The 11,393-nt window shown below is 34.7% G+C and overlaps 2 protein-coding genes across 2 annotated transcripts; both read left to right on the top strand.

Moving 5' to 3' along the window:
* The first annotated feature begins 811 nt into the window (after positions 1–811).
* Positions 812–1,895, top strand: LOC128157966 (fucolectin-like). Its single transcript, XM_052820638.1, has 2 exons — positions 812–1,124; positions 1,665–1,895. The coding sequence occupies exons 1-2, from the start codon at positions 812–814 to the stop codon at positions 1,880–1,882; spliced, it is 531 nt and encodes a 176-aa protein (XP_052676598.1). The 3' UTR covers positions 1,883–1,895.
* A 4,254-nt stretch (positions 1,896–6,149) lies between these two features.
* On the top strand, positions 6,150–8,695 carry LOC128160127 (THAP domain-containing protein 5-like). Its single transcript, XM_052823399.1, has 4 exons — positions 6,150–6,477; positions 7,405–7,504; positions 7,669–7,739; positions 7,916–8,695. The coding sequence occupies exons 1-4, from the start codon at positions 6,202–6,204 to the stop codon at positions 8,015–8,017; spliced, it is 549 nt and encodes a 182-aa protein (XP_052679359.1). The 5' UTR covers positions 6,150–6,201; the 3' UTR covers positions 8,018–8,695.
* The last annotated feature ends 2,698 nt before the right edge of the window (positions 8,696–11,393 follow it).

The following is an 11,393-nucleotide window of genomic DNA, read 5'->3' as shown; positions in this document are numbered from 1 at the left end:
TTAGTGAAGATGTTCTTATATTGAAGAGTAGGCAAGTTGTTTATGCTTTATCGTACATAAATGAAATACTTATTTATAGCCTCAACAAAAACTCATGTATACCATATCAGAGATTATTTTATAAAAATATTTATAACTGAGTGTTATTTATCACAGGCAATGATACGATTATATTGCATCACTTGCAATGTTAGGAAACGTTCGTTATTTGATTAAAAAATCTAGTAAGTTCGTATGACGTTTCAAAAATGCATTAAAAATCGTGTTGGATGTCAATGTCATTCATGTGATAAAGATAAAAAAAAATTAACCCGGTCATAGAAAATTTATTAATTTAAACAATCCCGTTTTCCATACATATTTCAGCTGTGGAACACCTTATCATTGCCTAAAGAATAACTGCATTGTCTTTGTTGTTTGATGAATTGCGTTTTATTCTAGTTTTATACAATTTTTTTTTCTGAACGATCCTTGATCATCCCACTTCCACACAGGTGCTGGTGTGTGCACAAATTAAAAATATAACAAAAGTCCGGATATCGGTCCTTTATAACGGTATGGCACATTGTATCTATACCTTGTAAATTCTTTTATAATTCATATTAATTTTTGTAAAACGACGTCCGGTTCATTGATATATTGGACTGTCAAAATAATATTTAAAAAAAAATGGGATCCCCAATTATCTTCAACAATGTTTAGAATAATTAAACATTGTCAAAAACAACATCTGTGACAAGGATAAGGGATTAATGTGTCATGTGTGTTTCAGCAGCATGATGGGTAGGAATATTATAAAAGCTAAAATACCATGCCTATACATATATCACTAAAGAAAGCATTAGATATGTTCTCGTTGTTGCTGGTGCCTGCTCTTGTTTGTATTTGCCATGTTGATATTATTACATGCCATTACGAGCTCACAAACGTGGCACACTCGAAACCAGTCACGCTGAGTTCCCTTTACGACAACGATTCGCGTTATGTGGGATCCAAAGTCGTCAATGGCCTATTTTCTGACCTAACCGCTACCGCAGCAGAGAGATCCCCATGGTTGAGAATTGATCTTGGTGCCAGATTTGAAATAAATGAAATTGAAGTATTTGCAAGAGCAGATTGTTGTGGTAAGTTTCATTTTTTGTGACTGAACATTGTAATCCAATTGAATCCAAATGTAAGTTTTGGATAAATAATATATCATCGAAATAAATTCAATGGCTTTGAGTCCACGAATGTAAACTGTAGGGAACCGTGAACGCTTTATGAAAAAGGTAAACTGTTCTTCCAACGAAATTATATGAGTATAAATTCTGTAGCTACATATGTATTAAAGAAATTCATTATACATCAGTTTTCGATCCTCAAGTACAAAAATTAACACGACTTGTCCTCAACAGTAAAATAAAAAACTATAGAAAGTTAAAACGATACTGGGTGTTGATTGATATGTTTTAATGGTGCAAGCCATCACCACGTCACCAGTAAAGTTTATACAAGTGTAAACTGTAAAATGAAACAGTGCGTTACAAACAGATATTGAATTGTAATAGGTTAAGCAACTGATAAAACATTAGCAAATAAGTTCCAAATCATTTGTATAACTTCTTATAGAAAGGATAATTAAAAGGGGCCTATTAAAACGTGTTTTCTATAATTATTTTCAGGCGTTCAGCTACATGATGTTGACTTCAAAGTTGGAGAGAATATTCACGACATGTATCGATGTGGCCATTACACGGGACCTACTGTAAAGGGTCAGAGAATCGCTGTCTTCTGTCCTCACAACACCATAGGGCGTTATGTACAGATACAGATAACCAAGGGACATAACAACGAGTTGACTCCTGCAGAGGTCCTCGTTTGGGGTGTAAAAGTAAACTGAAGGGAAGCCTCATTAAAATGAATGCAAATAATGTGTTGCCTTTTATTTTACTTTATTTATTTTAAGTGATATAGTCAGATATACTGACTCTACATCCCTTTTTTTATTCTTTTTTCTTTTTTATGATGACAAGGTAAAACAGATCAAATATAAGAAGTGTTATCATTAAAGGAGCAAAGGGGTGTTACACATACTTAGTCACACTTACATGTTATATATCAGTTAACGAGTCCATACAAGTCTCCCAAACTACACATGTAAGCAAACTGGGTTGTTTTTGGACATTGATTTAGTGTCACGTGACTTTTTTTATTAACTAAATAAAGTTACCGTTGGATTGACGCACTTAGAAAATAAGTGGATTTTAAAGGTTTTGAAGACTGAAGTCGGAAATATGCATTAACAGAGATTACACCTAACTAAATGTACATATGATATTAGTTTTTATCTTGCTATATACCACGCTACAGAGTATATATATTCCCATGCGCGTGCGTGACTATGAAGTGGACAGGAAACACATTTGTTTACTTTGTATACAGTAATTTTTTAAAGTTCAACTTTCATATTGGATAAAAAAAAGTATTTTTTAGCCGTGTAAAAATTCAACATGTCTCTTTAATGCCAATTATCTTCAACAGTTGTTTTTATAATTTTCGAAACAAAGTCAAACTGCTAATGGATAATTGAAATAAATTTGTAATTATGTCTACATTAAGACATTTTTTTCTTCTTAAAATTTCTGTCGTAATTTGGTTCATTGAGCATATTCTGGTGGTTGGTTTGAACATATTTTATTGCATATATAATATACAAAGGGTTTGAACACAAGTTCTTGCAACTTACTAGGTTCTCACCCAATTACAAGTAATTTGCAATTGTCATAAAACATGGTACATGTATATACACATATATTGAAAACAATGGTAAAGAACAAAATAGTATACTTATGTAAATCTGCGAGAATTGATTATAAAGTTCTGCACAGCTGTGAAAATTCTTACATTAGTTTTATAATCTAGGTTGGCATTACCCCATAGTAAAGTATGCGAATCTATAATACCTAAATTTTGTATTTAGAATAGTTCATTAAATAAGGTATTCCTTGCATTAGAAAATAGTTTGCAAACAAATAAAAAATGATATACATCTTCTTTATTTCCACATATGCAATTTGGAGAATCAACAATATTTCTTCTGTGTAAATCATACTTTAGTAAACAATTGTGTCTTAATTTTGCATGAATGATGTTAGCTACTCTTTTGCCATGAAGAAAATATTTTGGAACTTTTGAATCACTGCTATTATTAGAGATGCTTCTTTGAAACTGGCGGATGGATGTTGATTTTTTAATATCCGATTTTAGTGAGTTCCATTTGCCTATAGCATCTGGAATAAATGTTATTTTTATATGTATCATACTTAACTCTAGGAGGTATATAATTGTCTTCATAACCAGTATTGTAGCGAGAATTATCTTTCCTATAAATGTTAGCAACATCAGTAAGATATTGTGGTACAAGATTGTAATGAATTTTGTACATAATCGTCAGTTTAGCTATTTCCTTCTTTTAGATAGAGAGTCCCAACCCGTTTCGAAATACAATGATTCACTTGAGGCCAAAATTGGAAGTCCCGTGACAATTCTTGCAGCGTGTAGCTGTATTTTCTCTAACTTGTCAATTTCTGCGGAAGAACAACCATCCCATACAACAGAAGCATATTCTAATATTGGCCTTACAAAAGTTATATATAATTTTGATAGTTTGTCTCTGCCTAAAGTAAATTTAAGTTTCTTAAGTAGTCCTAATTTTTTACAAGCGATGTTCACTATATCATTGATGTACACAGACCACTTCAAATCATCAGAGAGCGTTAGGCCTAGATGTTTATGATAAGAAACAGTATCTAACTGACAATCTTGAAAAAAAAACCAGTTCTGGGGTTACATTACGTTTTGATTTGCTAAAAAATACAACTTTGGTTTAATTAGGATTAAATTTAAGTAAACAATCATTGGACAATGTTTCTAATATCCTAAGGTAATGATTTAACACATTTTCGAAATTTCTTAAGTTTTTATCCGCATACTGGATTGAATTATCATCTGCGTATAATCTACAAAAGGATATTATGTTCTGAATATCAGGTTGGAGTTGCGGCCCTTGTTGGGAAGTGGTCGTGTTTGCAGAGCTCTGCTTAAAATATGTAATTTTTTATCGAAAAGTGTGTGATTGATGATGAGAATGAACTAGTTTCAAGGAGTATATGAAAGAAACATTCGGTGTGCTGAAGATTAAGCTAAATGTGAAGTAATCCTATTTCTTTCAGTGTTTTCTATGTGTCTTGTTTATTCGGTGAGAACAGTTCACACTTCCATGCTACTTATAGACATAAAAGTCCGAAATCACAATTATTCCTCCTGTATATTAGTAGCAAACTTTAATGTGTGATCGCTTGTACTTTTCTGTATCATGTGTGATTCAAACAACAAAAGGGCATTGAGAGACCTATCCATATCATTCATTGAGGATCCTCGCACCCCCAAAAAATCACGAGAACACGACAGCACACCTACTGAGATTGAAGTATCTGTCAAATCTCCCTCTGAACCAATAATGCAGTCTACAACTAATGCAACTGCTGAGCAAGGCACACAACCAACTGCAGATCCCAATCAGCAGGGTTTCCATCATCAATATGTGCTCAGCTCCCCCGTCACTATATCAGCCGAGGATATTCAGAAAATAGCAGAGGCTGTGAGAGTGGTCGTAAGAGAGTCTCTACGAGAGGAAATGTCGCAAATGATAGCTGAAAAGGTCACACCATTGTGTATCCAGGTTGATAAACTACGTGATGAAAACAAGCAACTCAATATGCAGTTGGATGAACTAGAACAATACGGGAAAAGACCTCTGATCCGAATCTCGGGCATTCCTGAATCCTCAGCTGAAGACACGAAAGCCAAAATTATCGATGTCACAGCCAAGGCCGGGATCGAACTTTCTCCGGAATTCCCATCGAGTTGGAAAACTGCGAAACGGACCCCTACAGATTATTGCGAGACTGAAATCTGTTGACACGAAATTCGGAATCCTAAAGGATCTGAAAAAACTGCGTTCCCATAACGACACGAAGAACGTCAGGATCAACGAAGACCTAACCAAATTCCGAGACAGACTGATGTATGTATGCAGACAACTGTGTCGTCGCGGTCGACTAAGTAAGGTGTGGTCATCAACGGTAAAATATCGGTCAAAGACATCAATGGCAAAGTATATCACATTCGCGAGGAATCAGAGCTGGTTCAATTCGGCCATGACATTCGGGACGATATCTGATGGACTACAGTGACTTCCCGTACTATCTTCTCCACTCCTTTTGTGAAAGTGAACTCGGTGTTGTTTTCTTATAAAACTAACTCTTAATAAACTAAAGATACCACACCTGTTTGAACATACAATGTACCATTCCATTGATGTTAAAATATATATGTCACTATAATTCAGTAAAATAAAACATAAGCAATTTCATATAAATCTAACTATTATCCATCATAACTTCTCTCTTCATCTTCACACAAATTAACTCTTTTCATGCAACTTCTATGTCTGCATACATTTTGTACATATATTTTGTTATTTTTCATTTACCAATTACGGTTTTGTACTTCTCCAAATGGAGAGTGTTCCCAACCTAGTTGTTTCGTTTCCACTTCCTTGTTTTTTGTATTCTATGTTTACATTCACATGTGTACGATTTATTTTTGTTTTGTTGTATTTTTTTCTGAGACTTAACTTGAACAATATGTTACTAATTGTCATAGTACATGTTCTGTAATTTCAATGTTTAATTTCGTAGCGCAATTTTTCTATCCGGCACTATTTTTCTATTTGGCATTATCACAGATATAAGACACAAAGTAAAAATTTGGGTGGGATTTATTTTAATGTAATTGGCTTATTTGGTCGCGGTGACACAAGGAACAAAATTTGGGAGCGGCCGCAGGGTCGTCTCCCCAACAACAAACAATCAAGTGTGGCGACCCAAAAATGGGCTGAATTGTGCACTGGGTAGGTCACAAATGCACAACGCCACTCAAAATGCAATATGGTCAAAGTTCAAAGTTCAGTCAGAGTTCAAAGTTCAATAACAGTTCAAAGTTCAATCAAAGCTGCATTAAAGTGCAATAAAGTTAAATGGGTCAATATCCCATTTAATACACAATTCTCGACTTGTACATTCCGATAATGCATTGCAGCGGATGCTGGGGTCAAGCGAGGTCAGGGGTAAAGCGTCATTAGATACTGTTTTCGAAATGGGCAAAAATGACTTTTGTGTTGCATACGGCTGCAACCACCACCGTGCCTACGGGGCAACTTGTACATTTTTCACATTTCCCGAGGACCCAGAATATTTTCAAAGGTGGACCAATGCTTGCAAACGAGATGTTGTTTACGAAAGTGGCAAAAGAACGAAGTGGACGCCATCAGAATACCAGAAGCTTTGTAGTTGTCACTTTGAAAACGACCGGTGCCCGGACCCAAAATCAAGAAAACCGGGGAACAAAATTCCCACGATATTTTCACACAAGGCAAGAACATGTAATATGTATATATTTACGTATGCAATCACCAAGATTATAAATAAGTCAAAACATGTAGGTTTTATATATGATATACACTGGCGTCGGAAGCAAATTGAAAGTGGGGGGGCTAGACTAATCTTCAGAAATATTGAGAAAAAGTAATTCCCAAAAATCATTGCAATCCTAATCCGTCGGGGGTGGGGGGGGGGGGGGGGTATACCTATACTTCCAAAAAAAACCAACAAACTTACTTACCCAATTTTTTTTTCAAAATCATGAAATTCCTAATCCGGCGGGGGGGGGGGGGGGGGGGGGGGCTAGTTTGCTTCTGAATACAACTTCTTAATCTTTCAAACTAAATTAGGGGACAATAATCTTTCCTGCGAGAAAAAGTGGGGGGGGGGGCTGAACCCTCTATCATGCTATGTTTCTAATGGTTAGGTATATCTTTACAAAAAAAGTGGGGGGGGGGGGGCTAAGCCCCCCCCCCCCCCTTAGCACCCCCCCCCCCCCAGGTCTGACGCCTATGATATACAAGTACAATCGAGGAATATAACGTTAGGCATAAACATGACGTTGGCTTGTGCATGCTTTTTAAACTTTATCTTGTACTTTTGTGCACTGTTTACAAAATTTTAGTCTTATGCATATAAAGAATGATCCATGAAAAACTGTATTCCCATAATAGCCACTGGCATAGGTGGTGCTACAGTTCTCATTTAAATTTCACATTTCATTTTTTAATTTCTCATTTACATTTAAAATTGCATGAGTCATTAGTGTTTCTGAACTGATATATAGCATTGACTCCTAATGGTCAGTGCCAATTATTCCCTGTGACACAATTACCAGTATTATTATCATCTTTTAAAATAGCTCAAATATCTAAATCTAAGCATTTTGTATTTTATTCTGTTATTCTTTCATAAATAGGAAAAACCAAAGAGAAGGCGTCCAAATAAACTGATGATCAGATCACATGATAAGCTACAGGAACCATCACCAACTGCATCTTCTTTTTCTGAAAGTACAGGTAATCAGTTTTGCATAATCAGCAGTAAGAGTCAGCTATTTGTTAGATTTCATTGTCACATTTCATTGAAAAAAGATACTTTTTATTTAAGGAGCCAATGTGGTCTAATAGATTACTGCATATATTCCAGGGAATAAGAAATTAAATGCTTTATTTATTTTCAGCTTCAGTTGACACTGTTTCAGAGACTACCAATCAGCATGAATCTCTCCAAGAGTCATTGAGAGTTGTTGAAGTATATACTTTTTTTCTTGTTTTAAAATTTGTATTTTTGAAAAAAAATTGACTAGATTTAAAAAAAAAATGAATAAATATATTAATGATATCTGGATCATTTCGCTGACTTACTCAAACCATATATATTTTAGAGTTATTTTATGCGATTAATAAGTGATTCTATTAATTTAACAGGCACCAGAGAGGAATGGTCATGATTATTTACAAACACTGTCTGACAGGAAGAGTTTCCAGAATTTTGAAGATCTAAGTTCAAGTGACCCTGATTTCACTTAAATTTTCAATTCAATTCAAAAAGACTCTAAGATTTACCAAGAAATGTGTTCCAAAAATCAGATCTTCAAAATGGAAATCATACAGCAAAATAAGCATTTATTTAATTTTTACACTGGCTTGGATCTTGATGTTTTTAACTCATTATTTACTAATCTACAACGAAAAGCTTCATCTATGCAGTACTTCCATGGTGAAAGAACAACATATGTCAAACCATTTAATCTGGATGGCTATGGTGTGAAGAGAAAGCCTGGTGTCACCAGGCAGCTTAGTCTACAAGAAGAATTCTTCAGTGTTTTGTATCGTGTACAGACAGGACATTTGAAGAATGTAGTTTTCGCTTTGGTGTGAGCTCCAGTCAGTTCTCCAGAAATTTCACAACCTGGATCAATCTCTTATCTATGGAACTGGAACTTTTATGTAAAAACGCAGAGCCAGATGAAGATGTTGGACTTGCAAGTTGCTTCAAACCATTTCCAAACTTGAGAGTTATTTTGGACTGTACAGAACTGTTCAGTGAAACACCTTCCAGTGTGGAGTACCATAAACAGACTCACAGCAATTATAAACACCACTCTACAATAAAATTTCTAGTTGGGATCCATCCCTCAGGGGCTGTGACATACATCTCTAAAGCTTATCCTGGAAAGTCGTCAGACAAACAGATCACACAAGAAAGCCTGACTCCCTTATACCAGGACAAAAGGTTATGATGGACAGGGGCTTTACGATTGAAGAGGATCTTCCTTGTGGTGTCAAATTAGTGATTCCTTCTTTCAAGGGTGCAAGCAGACAACAACTTACCGCAAATGAGCTATCAAAGTCAAAAGTCATCTCCAGGGCACGAGTTCATGTGGAACGATGTATGCGTAGGATTAAGTCTTTCAACATTCTAAGACAAGAATTAAAATTATCGCAAGTTGATGTATACGAGCAAATATTCAAAACCTGTGCCTATCTTGTTAATTTTCAAAATCCTTATTTAAAGTCTGATGATTATGGTGTTTCTGAACTAAAATATAATGCTGATACATAATTAAGATGCATATATTATATGTTATGCAAGTTCAACTGACATTGTCTGATGTAGTGTATACAAAAGTATTGAGTTGGAAAATAATTCTGCTTAATATACACACCACCAAGTTCTATTTGTGTGATAAATATTTAATATTAATTTAATAAAAATGAATGGGTTACTTTTTCTATTTATTTCATATTATCAAATACATGTTCATATCACTACAAACTTGTTTAAAATCATGTTTTAATAAGGTTGGGGATCGAAATTTTCATAATTCAAAACTTCAAGAGCAAAGAAAAATTCAGAATTGATTTCAACTGTGAATTGTCTGACTTTTAAAATATTATGTCACAGTTCCTTACACAAGTAGGACAATACCACTGACAATCTAAATCTTCATACTCAGTTGGATCATAGTACACACATGATAAATGATACCATTTTCTAAATCCACAGTTGCACTGACATAAAATGCCCTTATCCTTTTCTTTCTCCAAAGATCTTAAACAGTGCCCACATTTGATACTCAAGTCTGAGACGGCAGCTGACTCATTAGGAGGAGCACTCATCTTGATTAGGTGTGGCCCTAGAAATTTTTCAAAAAAAAAAGAGAAATATTTTCAAATACAGTATTCCAGTACATTTGGTCAAATTCAATGACTTCATGAACATAATCAGCAGGTGACCATACAATGAAGTGGGTTTTGTGGATATTCGTCACACCCATCTGTACCTGAACTTGAGTGCAATACTTATGGTTTCTGTTAAGTGTAATCTTTTCACCCCATTTTTTCATAAAACGAGTTTTCTTAAAGTCGTGATTGGGATTGCTTGCTGCTAATGTAAATGGACATTTAATTTCAACAAGAGATTTTCCGCAACAATCGCAAGAAAAAACACCATCTGGTGGGGCTCCAACATATCCAACACAATGAAGATATAATCCTGATTCTTTCACTTTTGTGTTTACATGACATTTTTTCATGTCTTCCTCAAATTTTCGCAGAGCTACTGGTTCAAATTTGTTGCCATATTCAGTAGCTTTGTTTCCTTTAAATGATTTTTCCAGGAGTGTTTTCAGTAGACTGCTGACATTTGGGGTTTTCCTTGCTTTAAGACTTACCATGGCAGTTTTAACAATGTGTGCATTTGAGGCTGTAATAATACCTTTTCTGTAGTCATGCCACAAAACATTTTTTGCCTGGCCTTTAGTACTTTCTTCAATGGCACGGATTTCCTCTGGCGTTCGCTTTACAAGTTCAATTAAATTTGTCAAGCTATCTGTATTCTGACTTAATTGTAGGGCTGTACCAGGTAAAGATGGTTCTTCTGGCAAATTATCCATTTCAGTGGCTATTTCCTCTCTGGATGGAACCATGGGATCACTGCATTCTGTCACAGTATACATATCTAGAAGAGACTGAACTGAGTGTTCTTTGTAAAAAAAAAACCTGTCTTCTGGGGGTCTAAATTTAGAGGGTTGGTATAGCTTGTTAATTGGGGCATTTGGTTTACACTTTCTTAAAGAAGAAAACAACTGTAGGTAATCTTGAAAATGTACTTTCTGGTCATTGGGATGACGAGGATCATGCTCAAAAGCTCTTATTTTCTTCTTTCTCGGTGCCTTGTTGAATTTCTTCTTGTGAATTGCAAAGTCATGAAATGGTTTTGGTTTGGATGATGACCCTGAAAGACAGGTTAATCAAGTTAAAAAAACTCACAAATTTACCCAGGAATACATGTATACAGTAATTCTCAAATGATTACTGCATATACATAAATGCATGCTTTTTTATTACATATATTAAGTGTATAATAAAAGAGTTAATTACATCTCATTGAAAAACATGAACAAGCACGCTTTTCACATTATGTTAAAAATCATGATTGAGTACAAATATTTAAATGTTGATAATTTTCTCACAACATACTCATTCCTCACTTAATCAAGCCCATGTATAAAACTGCACTTACCTTCGCTATTCCACATACTTGATTCGAATCATTGATTAAATTCTTTTCAGTGCATTAGCTAACTTTCACAACATTGAAATTGAGCAAATTAACAGCAGCAGTATGATGTCCAAAAAAATATATTCAGGAATTGACAAAACACTGATACCATTATGTTGCATGCTATCAGACCAGCTGATTGCTTCAAATGGCACAGCCATGATGTTTTCATACAAGTTGTCTGGTTATTTCAGCACAGCTGAAAAAACTGATTGTTAACAATAAAACTGAAACATAAAATAACAAATCAAAATGTAAGCACAAAAAATGAACAATAATGGATCAGGCAATCCATTTATTTTTTTACCCCTTGGATTAATCCAGTATGCCAATTTTTCT

The sequence above is a fragment of the Crassostrea angulata genome, chromosome 8 (assembly GCF_025612915.1).
Source record: "Crassostrea angulata isolate pt1a10 chromosome 8, ASM2561291v2, whole genome shotgun sequence".
In the NCBI taxonomy this organism is placed as follows: domain Eukaryota; kingdom Metazoa; phylum Mollusca; class Bivalvia; order Ostreida; family Ostreidae; genus Magallana; species Magallana angulata.
The sequence above is the reverse complement of the archived record's forward strand: the minus strand, read 5'-3'. Positions and strand labels throughout refer to the sequence as shown.

Coding starts and splice junctions, on each gene's coding strand:
- LOC128157966 (XM_052820638.1), top strand. CDS start 812: ATGCCTATACATATATCACTAAAGAAAGCATTAGATATGTTCTCGTTG. Junction 1,125..1,664: donor TGCAAGAGCAGATTGTTGTG/GTAAGTTTCATT, acceptor AATTATTTTCAG/GCGTTCAGCTACATGATGTT.
- LOC128160127 (XM_052823399.1), top strand. CDS start 6,202: ATGGGCAAAAATGACTTTTGTGTTGCATACGGCTGCAACCACCACCGT. Junction 6,478..7,404: donor CCACGATATTTTCACACAAG/GCAAGAACATGT, acceptor TTTCATAAATAG/GAAAAACCAAAGAGAAGGCG. Junction 7,505..7,668: donor TTCTTTTTCTGAAAGTACAG/GTAATCAGTTTT, acceptor ATTTATTTTCAG/CTTCAGTTGACACTGTTTCA.